Genomic DNA, 19857 nt, shown 5'->3' with positions numbered 1-19857 from the left:
CAATTGCAAAACAAAGACTGGAAATCTATTACTGTAGCTTTGGAGTACTTGATAAGTAAAACATGGCCATTGGACAGTCAGATGCAACATTTGGCTGTTTGTAATTCAGCATCCTAAGAAACAGTCACTGCAAGTAATATACAGAAGGCTGATAATGACTCTCAGCCTCTTTGCAATTAATTTGGTGCTTACATTTATATGATGTATAGCCAAGTTAAATAATCTGATAAATATATCACTTGAGGTTTCAGAGACCAACTCCTGTTGCAGTTGCTCGCAGAATAGTCATTTCCATTCAGACCATTTTTAGTACTTCTTAATTGCATTGAACAAAACTATATGATGGGTCCGATGTAGATGAGACTCACACGGATCAAAATATTTGAAATGTGAGATCTTCCATAGATTGTAAAACAATTAAAATTCCAATGAAAAAAAATGAAATGAAATTCGCTTATTGTCACAAGTAAGCTTCAAATGAAGTTACTGTGAAAAGCCCCTAGTCGCCACATTTCACCGCCTGTTCGTGGAGGCTGGTACAGGAATTTCCTATCAGCTATCACTTTAGCTGCATTGCAAATTTAGCTTCAGCTCAATACATAGAAAAACAATTTACTTAACTCACACATTTTAAGCTGACTTGACACCTCTGTTAAAATAGCAAACAAAGCAATTTTGTAGAAGCACGTGAAGTGGGGAGATGGTGATGCCGAGGTGGGAATGTCACAGGAGTTGTAATCCACAGGTCCAGACTCATGCTCTGGAGGCATGGCTTTACACCCGGCTCTGGAAGTTGGTGGAATTCCAATTTAAAGAACAATACAGCACAGGAACATCCCTTAATTAAATACATTTGCAACATGAAGCTAATTTCAGTAATGGTGACCATGAAACTATCATTGATATTTATAAAAACTCATATTGCTTGAGGAAAGGAAATCTACCGTCTTGACCTGATCTGTTCTATACACTTTAGTAAATGAAAAATGAATAAATTAAACAAAAATTCATAAATGAGAGGGGGGGGGGGGCGCAGTGGTGACAGACCTTGGTGGGGCATTGTAATGAAAAGAAAAACGTGAAAGGAAACTTAATTAATTGAAACAGAATATCATTTCCGTGGGCGATGATGCATCACAGCCCCTGTGATGCCCACCGTTCGCGGGACGCATTTAGGGTACCAGTGGACACCGCATGCTCCCTCTCCAGGACCACCTAGCTGTGAACATAGCTGCTGTGAAGGGACAGACAGTCGGGCCAGATGACTCCCTCGCTACCCCGCCGCCTTGCCTAGGTCTGGGAGCAGGCTTACAAGGAGGTCCTCCCAGGAGCAGGCTAATGAGGAAGCCCTCTTCCATCCCCTCCCTCCTCTGCATTGGAGGGGTCTCTTCCTCATGAAGCTGGATACATGTGATTCCGGAACCTGAGCAATGTCGATTGATACTTCATTGCCCTCTGAAAGTCTTAATTCCCAATGAAATGGCCCAGCAAGCCACTCAGTTCAAGGGCAATGAGGAATGAGCAACAAATGCTATCCTTGCTCATCCCATGAAAGAATTTTAAAGAGTACTTGCATGATTATAATGCACAGCGTAATTGCCAGGCTCAAATCCAGGAACAGCCAAGAAGAACTTGCTCAGAGGACTCTACTCATGTCCACCCATTTGGAGTCACAGAACGTTTTTGTACAGAAAGAAGTTACTCAGTTTATTGTGTCTTGCTGGGCAAAAAAAGAGCTAAGCAGCCTAATCCAACTTTTGCTCCATTGCCTTGGAGGTTGCCATAGATCTCGAGAATACCCAAATGTTTTTTAAGACAATGGGTTTCTACCTCTATCATCCTTTCAGACATTGAGTTTCAGAATCCCTTCTAATTCCTCTCCCAATTACTTTAAACATATGCTGCCTAATTATTGATCTCACGCCAAATGGATATATCTCCTACCTATCCACTCTATTTCAGCCCCTCAGAATTTTATACTCCTCAATGAAATCTTCCCTCAACCGCCTCTGTTCTCATTAAAACAACTTTATTTATTAATTTATGGGACGTGGGCATCACTGACAAGACTACCAGTCATTGCCAATCCCTAATTACCCTGTAGAGGATAACGACCATCAATTTAATAACAACCTGTCATCCGCTTTCTTTTTAAATATATTATTTCACATTGTTTCAAATGTCAGAATGTTGTCTCTTCCCTTTCTGAAGCTCTGTTTGACCACTTTGTTCCACTTGTTGATTACCCTACTCCTATAGAAGTCTTGTCAAACGTATTTATTTCATTAGTTCTTAATTCTTAATAAGTCAAAAAAAGCCTCACATATTTCCAACCTCACCAATTCCCTTTGCTATCATAAGAACAGTCAAACAAAATATTTTTTGCTGCCAGGTTTCTACTGCCGCTGCTGTTGAGCTGAAGGCAAACCGCACGTGTGTAGAAACAAGTCTCTTCCTCATGAAGCCAGCAGAATGGCGGGTCAGGGTATGACGTGTGGAAAATCAAAAGCTGCACTTCATCAATCAGTAGCTCAGAATCTTTACAGTGCAGAAGGAGGCCACTCGGCCCATCGGGTCTGCATCTGCTCCCTGAAAGGATACCACCTAGTCCCACTCCCCTGCCTAATCCCCATAACCTTGCACATTCTTTCTTTTCAGGTAGCAATCTGAATTCCCTTTTGAAAACCTCTATTGAACCTACCTCCATCACTCGCTCAGGAAATTCATCCCAGACTCCAAACGCCCTCTGGGTGAAATATTTTTTCCTCATCACTTTCATTTCACTTTCCAATTATTTTCAAACTGTGCCCTCTCGATCTCGAGCCCAATGTGTTTCACAAATATTCAGCCCATTACACTTAAGCACATAATTATTTGACACTTGAGTTAATTTACTATTGGTGTTCTTGCAAATTGTCCTGATGAGTGAAAGACAAAAAGCTTCGACAACGTGTCTATTGTCATAATGCAATATGTACATCTCTTGTTCTTCAATTCCTAACAGTGGACAATTTTACTTGCTTCAGGTCCAAAAAATACTCATTGCTGGCTGGAAGTAACTTGCTCATCAGAAGTATAGCTGAACAAGATGCCGGGTTTTACACATGTGTTGCCAACTCTGAGAATAAGACAGTCGGTGCTTCAGCAGAGCTCACTGTGCTGGGTAAGATTAATCTGCTAATTTATTCAATAACAATGCCACTTTGCAAATTGAATGATTTAGGCAGCCATCTTGTTCAACCATGTTCTGATAATTGTATTCATGTTCAATTGGTCAGCTGGATGGTGTAGCAATTAAGCCACACAGATTTTAATAAGACATAATGGTGACAGTTGTAAATTATTATGCCATGACCACTTGAACAGTAAGAAGTACTGAATAGACAGTAATAGATTTTCACCTAGGCAAGGCAGGTGGAAGTTGGCATATATTTCAAAGGGAATGGAGTATAAAAACAGGGTAGTCCTGCTAAAACTATACAAGGCACTGGTTTGACCACACCTGGAATACTGTGAACAGTTTTGATCCCCTTATCCAAGGAAAGGTATACTGGCATTGGAGGCAGTCCAGAGCACGTTTTCTAGGTTAATCCCAGGTATGGAGGGATTTTCTGATGAGGTGAGGTTGAGTAGATTGAGCCTGCACACATTGGAGTTTAGAAGAATGAGAAGCGACTTTAATGAGACAGATAAGATTCACAGGGGGGTTGACAGGGTAGATGCTGAGAGGTTGTTTCCCCTTATGGGAGTGTCTAGTTTCAGAGGGACTGACCTCAGAGTAAGGGGTCGCTCATTTAAGACAGAGAGGAGGAGGATTTTCTTCCAGCCCTTCCCATGAATGATGTCATTGCCTGCCCAGTTGTTAACCCATTAACCACAGCTTTAGGAGACATATAGGATGGAATTCTCCAGCAGTTGGGATTCTCTGTTCCCACAGCACACTCCCACCCATGAGTTTCCCGGCAGCATGGGGCGCTTCAATGGGAAATCCCATTGACAAGCAGTGGGAAGAGAGCATCCCACCAGCAGCGAACGGCGCGCCACCAAGAAACATGCAGCTGGGGGACCGGAGAATCCAGCCCATAATCTGGATACCTTAACCCAAGTTATTTTAATGACATTACTGCAGCAGATATATAATACAATATGTATAAAAAATTCCCACATTCGTCACACCCTTACTAATGGTGAATGAGGAAGGGGTTAAGCTAACTCAATCAGAAATATGTTCAGTGGCTGCATTCATTTGACAGTGGGTGAAGGCCATTTCCCCAAATATTTCCAGAAAAAGAAATTGTGGAAGAAGTATATTTGTTATACATTTTTTCAGAAATTGAAGCTTTTGAGAAGAGAACTTTTGTGAGATCTAGCACTGTTTTATATCACTTTCTTATATGAGAGCCTTTTAAGTATATTCGTGGTACTAATTTTTAAAATGAGAAGCCAGTGTTTAGCACAACAAATTCATTGGAAAGAAGCACAATGTTGTAAAAGTATCATGCCTGCACAACGTATGTAAATGTGATGGGCCAATTCGTGCTCCTACTTCCTATGCTCTTACACATGTGGCATAAATTGTCAAAATGATGCATCACATTGCTTGGAGATAACATTGTTTAATGCAGTGGGGATTTAGGTTAACTTTGAAAATGAATAAGACATTTGATGAAAGTGAGAAAAGAGTAAGTAGTCTTTAAAGGAATTATGTTTGGATGTGGGGAAAATGTTAAGTGAGATAACAGATTTTCCTGATCTGCACAATACATAACCCAGTTGAAAGGACTAGAAATGTGTCCCAGAACCGTCATGTTTCAGCTACATGATATTGTCTTTATCTTTGTGAGAAACTGACCGTTATAATATCCTGAGATCTGCAATGCAAAACCCTCTGAATAGTGAACACCAATCCATGTTCTACCACTTAACTGCTGGAGCACCAATGTACAAATGGGCAACTCTTTCATTGTTTTCTCAAGTACAGGTTTCTATTTATTATGCTACAGAATGTTCAAAGTGCACACGCTTAGAATTAATTTGTTGTTATTTTCATTTTTTTGTACCATTGCCCTTGTACCCATGCATCAATTTCCTCTATTCCATTTGACTAACGTTAAGGGAGATATAGTTTGAATTTGCTATGAAACCCCAAGCTCTGTCACCTGATTGTAACCTCTGGTGCCCAGACAAAATCCTTTTTGTTGCAACATCCTCTCTTTCTCTTCTAAAGGAACTGTCTTTTCCAAAGCTGCCTTTCTGAGGACACTAGAAGTCCTCTGGTGCTTCAACCTAGTGATAATACTTCAAGTTCAAGCTTGTGCTTCATAGACAGAGACATTTAGTGTAAAAGCAGGGAAGTTATGCTGAACCTTTATAGAGCTCTGGTTAGGCCACAAATAGAGCATTGTATCCAGTTCGGGCCACCACACTTTCATACGGATGTGAGGGTTCTTGAGAGTAAGAAGAGGAGATTTACCAGAATGGTGTCAGGGATGAGGGAGCTTTTGTTACAAGATTAGGTGAGAGAAGTTGAGGTTGTTCCCTTTGGAGCAAAGGAGATTGAGGGGAGATTTGATAGAGATGTACAAGATTATGACAGGTTTAGATAAGACAGACAAACAAAAGCTTTTCCCAATTAGCTGATGCTACAAAGAAGAAGGAGCATCGGCGAGTCTGGGCAATTGATGCAGGGGGGATGAGGAAGAACGTTTTTGCACAGCAAGTGGTGTTGACTGGAATTTGCAGTCCACAAGGGTGGTGGAAGCAGAGCTGCTGAATGACTTTGAAGGAAAATAAACTTAAAGGGTTGTGGGGATAGAGCAAGGGTCAGGACTGTTGGGATTACTCTACAGAGAGATGGCACATTGGCGCAATGGACTGGATAGTCTCCTTCTGTGATGTAGTGATTTTATATCTTATTGTGTAAACCATTTAATAATGTGGTCATCAAAATGTAATCTTGCAATCTCATCCAGTCTTCACACTGCATCGCCAATCGTTGTTTCCTCTAGTTTAAACCAATTTAATAAAACGTTAGTCCCATGATTGCACCAAACGTTTTCAAAAGGGCTAATGCAGGTGTTAGCATTTACCATAAAAGTGAAAGGAGTCTAATAGGTATTGTTAATCTTTGGTAGCATGTGCGTGTCATGTTCGATGCAGAAGCATGTTGCAGAATATATGAATAGATCTTTCATTATTCATCTGTATATGAATAGAAACTTCATTGCAGTGATGTGGTGAGTGCAATGTGCTTTGTATGCTCAATATAGCAATGTGGCCAAATGAATTAATTGTCTACCCTGTATAGAATTTTCCAGAGTTTCAGCATATTTATTTTAATTGTTTGTTAATTATTATCACAACCTTGGTATCACAGATCAGTGTGTCTATGTTGGTATAAAGTTGCCTTTGATTTAGCTAAGCGGCATTAGCAAGATCACAATTCAATTGCTAATCTGTGTTCCACTTGCGCCATCAAAGTTGAAATGCTACATTTGGTTAGGGATCAGATACAGAAAGCACAGCAAGAGTCCACATTGCTGGTAACTATTCTGCAAACTCTACTGGAAAGTATACAATGTAAATGCTGGACGAATTCAGGACCATCAACAGTTGAATTATTAGTGGATAATCACTGTCTCGGCTCATCCCTGAAAATGAGTATTTTGGGTTCATCTGACATCTGCAATTCTATCACAATATATTTGTCCAGATCTTCTAATCTCCATAAGAATTCCCAGGAAGCTTGAACTTCTGACAGGCACTTCCCCTGCTCCCTGGGACCTTCGCAAAAGTCTCCGACTGAGCTAGAGTTGGAATATTTGGCTGGTTCAGTGGGACTTCCTGAATAGTTACCTAGGAAATGTTGAACAGAAAAAACCTAGGTAACTCGTAAGATTAGACTAAAGTGACTCACCAATCACCATGCTGACCCCCCCCCCCCCACCCCCCCCCCAACCGCGGCCTTTCCATTGAGCCCTAAATCACCTCATCAACCTGCCGGACACCCAAGCCACCTTGCCATCTACCATCTCACCCACTCTAATCATGTACTCACTGATCTCACCCACCCTACCCATGTGCCCACTTAACAAATTACCTCACCTGCCTATCAACCCTATCACTTACCCATTCATATTTACATTCATCCACTCAGTCATTCCCTGATGTTCGTACTGGACATTTAAACTTACCATACAGCAGCTAGTGCTGTAAAAAGAAGGCATGCGCTGTCTTACGCTCGACTCTGCTGCACTGCGATAGAGCTGTTTGTTGGACGGTGTGCACTGCATTTCTTGAAGAGATGGGCTCGGAAGGCTCAGAAATATAGAGCAACGTTTAGGGGTGGAAATGTTCAAGCAAAGTGGCAATCTGATGATAATTGCCACTCCGTGAAAGATCTGGGCCTTTAATTACAGAAACTTGTATTTTTACAACTCCTTTCAGATAGTAATATGCCCCTTGGCACTTCACAGGAGAGTTATCAAATAAACTTTGTCAGAGAGCCACCTAAGGAGCCTTAGAACAATGGCCAAAAGCTTGGTAAAAGGGGTAAGGAGGAGAGAGAAGTAAAGAAGCACAGAGGTTTAGGGAGGGAATTCCAGAGCATAGGTCATGTGCAGCTGAAGTGACTACCCAATGGTGGAGCAAGGAAATCAGTGGTCAGAATTGGACCCCAGGGATCTCAGAGGGCTTCAATGTTTGACGTTACAGCGAAGGAGAGATGTGCATCCATGGAGGGAATTGACAGCAAGGGTGACAATTTTAAAATTGCCCAATGTAGGTCAGCAAGAGCAGGGATGGTGGGTGAAAGAATCAGTAACGTCGGATATAGAGGAAAGGAAACGTGAGTCTTCAGTAAGTCTTTAAATAAGTCACTTTGCCTGTTGAAGGTTGGAAACTATTATTAATTTATTAGATTATACATGCTTTGTTGATTCATGATGTAGATAACAGTACTGTATGTGTATTATATCGTAATCATCATTCAACTGCTACACGGTTCACTATGATGAATTTCTAGCTTGTCCAATCTTCACATATTTCATGTTGGCTGATATGCAGCTTGTACTGATCCAACAATAGCTATGTATTAATGGCTCTTGAATTCTGGTCTTCTCTTCTGATACTTTCTGGAAAATTGATTGTTATTGCATTTAGCCTTTTCTCATTGTATCATTGTTCTTTGTTATCAGTGGTGGGTCATATCATATCAGGATGTGAGCTGCACATACTCATACAGTACTGACTGACAAAGTCACCTCTTCTTTATCTTGACCATTATGACCCTACACAAGACAGTAATCACATACAGCAACAAGAAGAATGGCACCTTAATTTGTTACTGGCGCTGATTGACAAATAAATGTTGGCCAGGAAACTGCGAGAACCCTCCTCCTCTTCTTTGAATAGTATAATGAAATTATTTACATTCAACTTAGAAGGCGGCTGGTACAAGTTTAACACCTCTTTTGAAAGATAGCACCTCCAATAATGTAGCACTTCAACAGTAGTGCACCAAAGTGGGTTTGAATCCAAGTGGAATTGGCTTTTTGATTCTGGGGTGAATGTGCTTCCAGTAAGCCAAGGCTGATGCCAATTAAAAAGTAAGGGAAAAGTAACCAAACCCCCTTTACACAGGCACGTCGTGACGTATGGGATCAAAACTATTTGCTCAGATTGACTAAATGGCATATTTCTGTGCGATAATATTCTATCATGTATTTGGTCAGAATGCCTCTGGGAAAGAAGAGGTAAACTAAGTCGAAGTTCCTGCTCCAAAAGCTATTCCGTAATCTGTGGTAGAAAGCACAAAATGAGGCCAAGTAGCAGATTAAAGAAAACAAATATGAAATTCTTTACCATATTAGGAATATGCTCATTTTGTGAATTGCTTGCAAAGCTCTGATGTACCTTTTGGATGGTGTGATGAATATCTAGTTCATCGTTCATGTTAATATTTTAGAGGTAACGTTTATTTCTGGGAAGATTCAAGTTTAACTAGAAAGTTGGATAAATGCAAAAAAAGCTTCTTGGAGTCTGTTACACTGAAAAGATTGGCACCATGTTGACTTTCGGGCTTAACAGCTAGAAACGTAAGCATTGTAAAACAGAAGGTAGATGATGGATCTCTGTGTCTATTTGGAACCCTGGATATCCGTTATCCCTTCTCAGTTCCCAAATAACAGAGGTCAAGTCTGTGCTTTTTGGCAAAGTCCACTAGTACTTTATTTGTCAGCTGTGCCACTGGTAAACTTCTTTTCAATACAAAATTTAGAAGGTTTCCAACTAGCCCTGCAGCAAGCTAGTCAGATTGATTGTCTTTACCGAATACAGTAGTTGAGTTTTCATTCAATTACAGATCGTAGTATTTCTTCAAATCATAATACACAGGATAAAATAACTAAGTAATTTAAACAAAAGAAAGATGGCGATGAGCAAAAGCAAGCAGCAAAGGAAATAGATTTCAGAAATATAGATGGGGTGATCCCGGGAAGAATTTTTCCGTCCCGGTAAGTATTTCATTTTTTTTAATAAACATTTTATTGAGGTATTTTTGGTATTGTAACAACCACAAAATAAACAATATACATGAAACCATAAACATAGTGGAAAAGCCGTCTCCCTCCCTTACAGGTCCCACCTTTATTAACCCCCTACTCTAAGCTAAACTAACCCCCCCTTCTGCTGACGGTTAATTTTCTGTGAAGAAGTTGACGAACGGTTGGCACCTCCGGGCAAACCCTAACACTGACCCTCTCAAGGCGAACTTGATTTTCTCCAAACAGAGAAAACTAGCCATGTCCGATAGCCAGGTCTCCGACTTCGGGGGCTTTGAGTCCCTCCAAGCTAATAGTATCCGTCTCCGGGCTACCAGGGAAGCAAAGGCTAGAACGTCTGCCTCTTTCTCCTCCTGGATTCCATGGACATGACATCTGCAAACCCATGCCAAAATCCCCTAAGCTTCGGACATGCCCAGAACATGTGAACATGGTTCGCTGGTCCTCCCGCACATTTTGCACACCTGTCTTCCACCCCAAAGAATCTGCTCAGCCGGGCCCATGTCATGTGAGCCCAGTGAATGACCTTGAATTGTACCAGGCTGAGCCTGGCACATGTTGCAGATGCGTTGACTCTACTCAACGCGTCCGCCCATAGACCATCCTCTATCTCTCCTCCCAGCTCCTCCTCCCACTTGCGCTTCAGCTCCTCGGTCTGCGTCTCCTCTGACCCCATAAGTTCCTTGTAAATGACAGAGACGCTCCCTTCTCCTACCCACCCTCTGGAAATTACCCTGTCCTGAATCCCCCTTAGCGGTAGGAGCGGGAAGGTTGACACCTGTTTACGTAGGAAGTCCTGCAGATACCTGAATTTGTTTCCCCTCGCCAACCCAAACTTCTCCTCCAGCGCCCTCACACTCGGAAAGCTCCCCTCTATAAACATATCCCCCATCCTCTCAATCCCTGCTCTCCGCTTTATCCGAAACCCCCCCATCCATACTTCCTGGGGCAAACCGGTGATTATTACAGATTGGGGACCAAACCGATGCTCCCTCTGCTCCCACATGTCTCCTCCATTGTCCCCAGACTCTCAGGCCCACCACCACCATGGGGCTGGTGGAGTACTGTGCCGGTGGAGTACCGTGCCGGCGGAGTACCGTGCCGGCGGGAATGGCAGAGGCGCAGTTACCAACGCTCCAAACTGGTGCCCTTGCATGAAGCCGCCTCCATACGCTCCCATGCTGAACCCTCCTCCACCACCCACTTCCTGATCATGGCTATATTTGCCGCCCAGTAATAGTTACTAAAATTTGGCAGCGCCAGCCCGCCCCCTCCCCGAGTCCACTCAAGCATTACCTTCCTTGCTCGCGGGGTCTTGCCCACCCAAACGAAGCCAGTGATCACTTTGTTGACCCGCTTAAAAAAGGATCGCTGAATAAAGATGGGGAGACACTGAAATACAAACATGAATCTCGGGAGGACCGTCATCTTCACCGTTTGTACCCTCCCAACCAGTGACAATGGAAGCACGTCCCATCTCCGAAAATCACCCTTCATTTGGTCCACGAGCCAGATTTTATTTATGCAGCCGGTCCCATTCCCACGCCACTTGAATGCCTAGGTACCTAAAGCTTCCCCCTACTAATCTAAATGGCAGCTGCCCCAATCGCCTCTCCTGTCCCCTCGCCTGGACCGCAAACATCTCATTTTTCCCCTATTTAGCTTATACCCCGAAAACCGACCAAATTCCCCTAGAGTCCTCATGATTTCTTCCATCCCCTCTATTGGGTCCAATACATACAGAAGCAGGTCGTCTGCAGAAAGCGAGACTCTGTGCTCCACCTCCCCCAGCCCCCCATGGACCAGCCCCTTGAGGCTCTCAGAGCAATTGCCAACGGCTCTATAGCTAGCACGAACAACAGTGGGGAGAGGGGGCATCCTTGTCCCGTCCCCCGGTGCAGTCTAAAATAGTCTGATGTTGGCCTATTCGTCTGTACGCTTGCCACAGGAGCCTGACACAGCAACCTGACCTAGTCAATAAAGCCCCGCCCAAATCCAAACCGTCCCAGTACCTCCCACAGATAATCCCATTCTACCCAATCAAAAGCCTTTTCTGCATCCATTGCGATCACTACCTCCACCTCCCTGATTACGTTTAACAACCTTCTTACATTGGCCACCAACTGCCTACCCTTAACAAACCCCATCTGGTCCTCCCCAATAATGTCCGGAACACAATCCTCGATCCTGGAGGACAAAATTTTGGCCAGCAATTTAGCATCCACGTTCAACAGGGATATAGGCCTGTAGGACCCTCACACTCCAGGTTCTTGACCCGCTTCAGAATCAGCGAAATCATGACCTGTGACATCATTGGGGGCAGCACCCCTCTTTCCCTTGCCTCATTGAACATTCTCATCAACGCCGGCCCCAATATCCCAGAGAACCTTTTATAAAACTCCACTGGGTACCCGTCCGGCCCTGGGGCTTTACCTGACTGCATGGCCTTCAGACCTTCCACTATCTCTTCCAACCCAATCGGGCCCCCATCCCTCCCACCAGCTCCCCGTCCACCATTGGAAAATTCAGCCCCTCAAAGAAGTGCCTCATCCCCTCCGGCCCCGTAGGGGGTTCCGACCTGTACGGCCGACTGTAGAAATCCTTAAACGCCTTATTTACCCCTGTTGAATCTCCAACCAGGTTCCCATCTCCGTCATTTACTTTCCCTGTCTCACTGGCTGCCTCCCTCTTTCTAAACTGCTGTGTAAGCATTTTGCTGGCCTTCTCTCCATCCTCATAGATCACCCCTCTTGCCTTTCTCAGCTGCTCCACCGCTCTCCCTGTGGTTAAGAAGCCAAACTCCGCCTGTAGCCTCCGCCGTTCCCTTAAAAGCCCTGCCTCTGGCGTCTCCGCATACTTCCTATCGATCTGTAATATATCCTTTACCAGTCGGTCCGTCTCTGCTCTGTCCACCTTCTCCCGATGGGCCCGTATCGAGATCAGCTCCCCTCTGACCACCGCCTTCAGTGCTTCCCAGACCACCGCTGCTGAAATGTCCCCCGTATCGTTGACCTGCAGGTAGTTCTGAATACATTTCCTCAGCCGCCCGCACACCCCTTCGTCAGCTAAAAGTCCCACATCTAACCTCCATTGCGGGCGCTGGTTACTGTCTTTACTAACGTGCATGTCAACCCAGTGCGGAGCATGGTCTGAGATTGCGATCGCCGAGTACCCCGTGTCCACCACCCCTGCCAGTAAGGCCCTGCTCAAAATAAAGAAATTAATCCGGGAGTACACTTTATGCACCTGTGAGTAGAAGGAGAACTCCTTCACCCTCGGCTGCCCAAATCTCCATGGATCCCCCCCCCCATCTGCTCCATGAACTCTTTTAGTTCCTTTGCCATTGCTGGCATCCTGCATGTTTTCGAGCTCGACCGGTCCAAGCCAAGGTCAATAACTGTGTTGAAGTACCCTCCCATGACCAACCTGTGCAAGTCCAGGTCCGGTATCTTCCCCAGCATTCTCTTTATAAACTCCACATCATCCCAATTTGGCGCATACACATTTACTAATACCACCTGCACCCCCTCCAGTTTCCCACTGACCATAATGTACTGACCTCCCACATCCGAGACTATTCTATCCGGCTCAAACACCACCTGCTTATTGATCAGGATCGCGACCCCTCTAGTCTTTGAGTGTAGTCCCGAGTGAAAGACCTGATTGACCCAGCCTTTCCTCAATCTAATCTGGTCAGTTACTGTAAGGTGCGTCTCCTGCAACATTACCACGTCCGCCTTCAGTCTCCTAAGATGCGCGAACACACGTGCCCTCTTGAACGGCTCATTTAACCCTCCCTTAGTAACAACACTCTGTAACCCAACCACTTTAATAAACCAAACATATGCACCCCCCCCCCCCCCCCCCACTACGCTTCCGTGAGCTCACCCGCCCAGTTAGCTTGGTGGCCCCCATCCCTGGCACCGGTTAGTCTCCCACCTATTGTTCCCACCCCACCCTCCCTGTCACTCATACAAACATACTCCAACATCAAACAATCCCCACACAATAGCTCAACAGAAAAACAGGAAGATCTAAACAAGCACACCTCCATCCCCCAACAGTGCAAATGAAAACCTTAACTCACTCAGCTCTACCGCTGGTCCCACATCAATGCAAAAGGCATTACAAACAACTTCACAAAATGAAAAACGAGAAACTTTTTTTTAAAAGGACAGAAAAACACACAAAAAAAACAAGAACGTTGCAGCAAAGTTCGAAAGTTCTCAGTCCACCACCAGTCCTTTCCTTTTCGCGAAGCCCAGCGCGTCCTCAGTAGATTCCCAGCTATTGTTGCACTCAAGTAATGCTCAATATGATTATAGCTAATTATTCTTAATGAGTTCTCATTTAACCCTTTTACCTCTATCATCTTCCCTTACTCTCATGGTTATAGCTGACTAGAAAAGCAATTTCTATCAGTAGGCTTAATTAGGTGGCGGGCAGGAGACAGCACCCCTACACCACTTGCAAAAAAGTGCAGTCCACAGACGGTTTTGTTTTTGGAGTTAGAGTTAAATTACTTTAAAAAAGTTCAGTGAACCATGGCGATGGGTGGAATGTATGAGTGGGGGGGGGGGGGGGGGGGCGGGGGCGCAATTTAGCATGGCCAATCCACCTACCCTGCACATCTCTGGGTTGTAGGGGTGAGATCCGTGCAGACACGGGGTGAATGTGCAAACCCCACACGGACAGTGACCCGGGGCCGGGATCGACCTGGGTCCTCGGCGCCGTGAGGCAGCAGTGCTAACCACTGCACCACTTGCCCTGAACCTGATGTTAATTCTGAATGTTGGAGAATAAGATAGATGTTTTAATTGTTTTACCGTTATAACTTTCTTTTCCTTAATATTTTTTATTCTCCTCCTTTTTCACATTTTCTCACAAATTTACACCCACCAACAACAAACAATAATCAGTAACAAATATGTCAATCCCCAAATCAATAACAACAATCCCATCGTTCCCACCAAACCCCAAACATTAGCCCGCATGTTCACATAAACAAATGACAAAAAGGAATCAGGAATCGATAACGCAGGTTGATAGAGTGGTCAAGAAGGCATACAGCATGCTTGCCTTCATTGGACAGGGTATTGAGAACAAGAGTCGGCAGGTCATGTTACAGTTGTATAGGACTTTGGTTAGGCCACATTTGGAATACTGCATGCAGTTCTGGTCGCCACATTACCAGAAGGATGTGGATGCTTTAGAGAGGGTGCAGAGGAGGTTCACCAGGATGTTGCCTGGTATGGAGGGTGCTAGCTATGAAGAAAGGTTGAGTAGATAGGATTGTTTTCGTTGGAAAGACGGAGATGGAGGGGGGACCAGATTGAGGTCTACAAAATTCTGAGAGGTATGGACAGGGTGGATAGCAACAAGCTTTTTCCAAGAGTGGGGGGTGTCAATTACAAGGGGTCACGCTTTCAAGGTGAGAGGGGAAAAGTTTAAGGGAGATGTGCGTGGAAAGTTTTTTATGCAGAGGGTGGTGGGTGCCTGGAACGCTTTGCCAGTGGAGGTGGTAGAGGCGGGCACGATAGCATCATTTAAGATGCATCTAGACAGATATATGAACGGGTGGGGAAAAGAGGGAAGTAGATCCGTGGAAAATAGGTGACAGGTTTAGATAAAGGATCGGCGCAGGCTGGGAGGGCCGAAGGGCCTGTTCCTGTGTTGTAATTTTCTTTGTTCTTTGTTCTTTGAATCACCCATAGTCACCATCAACATACACCGCCCCTCTGCCCCCAACCCTCCCACCCCCCCCCCCCCCCCCAACTAATGTTCGATGTTATTCAGTTCTTAAAAGTGCATGATGAATAATGCCCATGAATTGTAGAACTCCTCCATCTTTCCCCTCAGTTCAAATTTAACTTTCTCAAGAGTCAAGAATTCCAACAGGCCCCCCCGCCACACCAGGGCACAGGGTGGAGAGGTTGCTCTCTAACCCATCAGATCCGCCTTCGGGCGATCAACGAGGCGAAGGCGACAACATCTGTCTCCGCACCCGTTTCCAACCCTGGCTGGTCTGACACCCCAAATATGGCCACCCGGGGGCCCGGGTCCAGTTATGTGCACTACTTTAGAAATTACCCTAAAAACCTCCTTCCAGTAATCCTATAGCTTTGGACAGGACCAAAACAGATGAACGTGATTAGCGGGGCCTTCCCCCCACAACGTTCACATACATTTTCTACTCCTTCAAAGAATCGGCTCATCCTCGCCCTCGTGAGGTGTGCTCTGTATACCACCTTCAGCTGTATCAGCCCCAACCTCGCGCATGAGGTGGAGGCATTCACTCTCCAGGACACCTCACGCCAGAACCCCTCCTCCATATCCTCTCCCAACTCTTCCTCCCACTTTGCTTTGATCCCTTCAGTGGTGCCTTCTCTTCCTAAATAGCCCCCTAAACCGCTTACACTACCCCCTTCTCCAGTCCCCCTGTCGTCAGCACCTCCTCCAGCAATGTGAAGGCCGGCTCCACCGGGAAGCTCTGTATCTCCTTTCTGGCAAAATCTCGAACCTGCATGTAAACATTTCCCCTGCTCCAGCCCATACTTCGCTCCCAGCAACTTCATACCTGCAAACCGACCCCTAAGAAACAAATCTTTTAGTGTCTTAATCCCCTTCTCCTCCCATTTCCGAAAATTTCCATCCCACCTCCCTGGCTCAAATCTGTGATCCCCCGAATCGGCATTTCCCTTGACCCTGCCTCCCACCGAAACTGCCTCCAAATTCTCAGTGAAGCTATTATTACCAGACTCCCCGGGGCTATCGGGAGCGGCGCTGTTGCTAGTCCTTTCAATCCCGACCCCCTGCACAAACTCTCCTTCATTCTGACCTACTGGAAATCAACCCCTCTGACCCAGCTCCGCACCTTCTCCACATTCGCCTCCTAGTAGTAATACATCAGGTTCGGAAGACCCAAACCCCCTGTCTGCCTTCCCCTCTGGAGCAGCACCTTTCTAACTCTGGCCACCTTCCCTCCCCATATGAACAAAATAATCCTTCCCTCAATCTCTCTGAAAAAAGCCTTTGGCAGGAAAATCGGCAGACATTGAAAAATAAACAAAAATCGCGGCAGCACGTTCATTTTAACCGCCTGTACCCAACCCGCCAGTGACAGAGGGAGACTGTCCCACCTTGCCAGATCAGCTTTCACTCTCCCCACCAAACTAGTAATGTTGTACCTGCGGAGCCCCCTCCCCCCACTCCCGGGCAACCTGCACCCCCAGGTACCTAAAATGAGTCCCTGCCCTACGGAATGGCAGCCCCCCTACCCTTGCCCCCACCCCTGGCCGAGACACTACATAAATACTCACTCTTGTCTAGATTTACCCCGAGAAAGACCTAAACACTCGAAGCAGCTCCAATATTCCCCCTATCGACACACTTGGTTCCGACACGTATAACAGCAAATCATTGGCATATAAGGACACCCTATGCTCTATCCACCCCCCCCCCCCCCCCCGCACTATTCCTTTCCATGCCCCCGAACTTCTTAATGCGATGGCCAACGGCTCAATTGCGAGTGCAAACAGTAGGGGGGACATAGGACATCCCTGCCTAGTCCCACAGTGGAGAGAAAAGTATCTCGAGCTGATGTTGTTTGTGCGGACACTCGCCCTCGGCTCCTTATATAGTAGCTTTACCCAGTTCACAAATCTTGGTCCAATCCCAAACCGCTCCAGAACTGACATCAAGTACCCCCATTCTACACGGTCAAATGCCTTCTCAGTGTCCAGTGCCACAACCCACTTCTGTTTCCTTCCCCTCTGCCGGTGCCATAACGACATTCAATACCTTCTAATGTTTGAAAAGAGCTGCCTTCCTCTCACGAACCCCGTCTGATCTTCACCTATCACCTTCGGGAGGCACTCCTCCAGCCTACCCGCCAGTACCTTCGCCAATACTTTTGCGTCCACATTCAGAAGCGACATGGGCCTATACGACCCACACTCCATCGGATCCTTATCTTTTTTTAGCAACAGGGAAATCGATGCCTGCCTCAAAGTCTGAGTTTGTGGCACCACCCCCTTCCCTATCGCCTCTTGAACCATCCCCACCATCAGGGGTGCCAGCTTATCCTTGAATTGTTTATAATATTCCACCGGAAACCCATCCGGCCCCGCCACCTTCACCGACTGCATCCCCCCAATCGCATCGTTTATCTCCTGCTGCACGATCACTCTTTCTAATGTAGTCCTGTCCCCCTCCCCCTAACCTCGGGTACTCCAACCCATCTAGAAGTTCCTGCATCTCCCAGTCTCCCCCAGGTGGCTCTGACCTGTACAACCTCTCATAAAATTCCTCAAAAACCTTGTTAATCATATCCGGAGCCACCACCAACTTCCCTGCCCTATCCCTCACCTGAACAATTTCCCTTGCTGCTGCTTCCCTCCGGAGCTGACCTGCTAACATACTTATCTCCATGTTCGTAAACTGCACCCCGAGCTCTCCTCAGTTGGCGCACCGCCTTCCTGGTAGATAGCGAGTCAAAGCTCGCCTGGAGTTCCTTCCTCTTTTCCAGCTTCGCTGGGTCTCCACCTTCTGCATACCTCCTATCTACCTCCAATATCTCATCTATTACCCTCTGCCGCTCCAACCTCTCCTCTTTGTCCACCCTGGCCTTAAACAAAATCACCTCACCCCTCACCACCGCTTTTAGAACCTCCCAGACAACTGCGTTCGACACCTCACCCGTACAGTTGAAACCTACAAATTCCTTAATTGCCTTTTCAATTTTGTCACAGAACACTTGGTCCCCCAAAAGTCCCACATCTAATTTCCACCCTGGCCTCTGTGCTACCCCCTTCTCCAGTACCATGTCCACCCAATGCAGAGCATGATCTGACACTTCAATTGCCGAGTATTCCGACCTCTTAACCCCAGCCAGCAAAGCCTTCCCCGCCACAAAAAAGTTGATCCGCGAGTATACCTTACGGACTGCTGAGAAAAGCGAGTACTCCCGTTCCCTCGGGTGCAAAGACCTCCAAGGGTCCACCCCTCCCATTTCCACCATTAGCCCAGCCAACGCCTTTGCCCCCCCCCCCCCACCACCACCCGGATGGGACCAGCGAGTACGGCCGTGACCTGCCCAACCTTGGCTGCTGCACCAAGTTCCAGTCCCCCACCACTATCAGTTTGTGTGTGTCCAAGTTGGGGATGGCCCCAAACACCTTCTTTGCAAATCCCACATTGTCCCAATTGGGACCGTATACACTTAACAGCGCCACTAATCTCCCCTCCAGCGCCCCTGTCACAATCACATATCTACCCCCCTGATAGAACATAGAAAATACAGCACAGAACAGGCCCTTCGGCCCACGATGTTGTGCCGAACCTTTGTCCTAGATTAATCATAGATTATCATTGAATTTACAGTGCAGAAGGAGGCCATTCGGCCCTTTGAGTCTGCACCGGCTCTTGGAAAGAGCACCCTACCCAAACTCAACACCTCCACCCAACACCAAGGGCAATTTTGGACATTAAGGGCAATTTATCATTGGCCAATTCACCTAACCCGCACATCTTTGGACTGTGGGAGGAAACCGGAGCACCCGGAGGAAACCCACGCAGACACGGGGAGGACGTGCAGACTCCGCACAGCCAATGACCCAAGCCGGAATCGAACCTGGGACCATGGAGCTGTGAAGCAATTGTGCTATCCACAATGCTACCGTGCTGCCCTTAAGAACAAATAAATCTACACTATATCATTTTACCGTAATCCATGTACCTATCCAATAGCTGCTTGAAGGTCCCTAATGTTTCCGACTCAACTACTTCCACAGGCAGTGCATTCCATGCCCCCACTACTCTCTGGGTAAAGAACCTACCTCTGATATCCCTCCTATATCTTCCACCTTTCACCTTAAATTCATGTCCCCTTGTAATGGTGTGTTCCACCCGGGGAAAAAGTCTCTGACTGTCTACTCTATCTATTCCCCTGATCATCTTATAAACCTCTATCAAGTCGCCCCTCATCCTTCTCCGCTCTAATGAGAAAAGGCCTAGCACCCTCAACCTTTCCTCGTAAGACCTACTCTCCATTCCAGGCAACATCCTGGTAAATCTTCTTTGCACCTTTTCCAGAGCTTCCACATCCTTCCTAAAATGAGGCGACCAGAACTGTACACAGTACTCCAAATGTGGCCTTACCAAAGTTTTGTACAGCTGCATCATCACCTCACGGCTCTTAAATTCAATCCCTCTGTTAATGAACGCGAGCACACCATAGGCCTTCTTCACAGCTCTATCCACTTGAGTGGTAACTTTCAAAGATGTATGAACATACACC

At 46.0% G+C, this 19857-nt stretch overlaps 1 protein-coding gene across 1 annotated transcript in view; it reads left to right on the top strand.

Moving 5' to 3' along the window:
- Positions 1 to 19857, top strand: part of dcc (DCC netrin 1 receptor) — a 1735814-nt gene that overhangs the window by 873460 nt on the left and 842497 nt on the right. The window contains exon 5 of the mRNA XM_072497411.1: positions 3027 to 3163. Coding sequence (XP_072353512.1) covers positions 3027 to 3163 — 137 coding nt within the window. The remainder of the gene's footprint in view (positions 1 to 3026; positions 3164 to 19857) is intronic.

The sequence above is a fragment of the Scyliorhinus torazame genome, chromosome 3, assembly GCF_047496885.1.
Source record: "Scyliorhinus torazame isolate Kashiwa2021f chromosome 3, sScyTor2.1, whole genome shotgun sequence".
NCBI classification, from domain to species: Eukaryota; Metazoa; Chordata; class Chondrichthyes; order Carcharhiniformes; family Scyliorhinidae; genus Scyliorhinus; species Scyliorhinus torazame.
The sequence above is the reverse complement of the archived record's forward strand: the minus strand, read 5'-3'. Positions and strand labels throughout refer to the sequence as shown.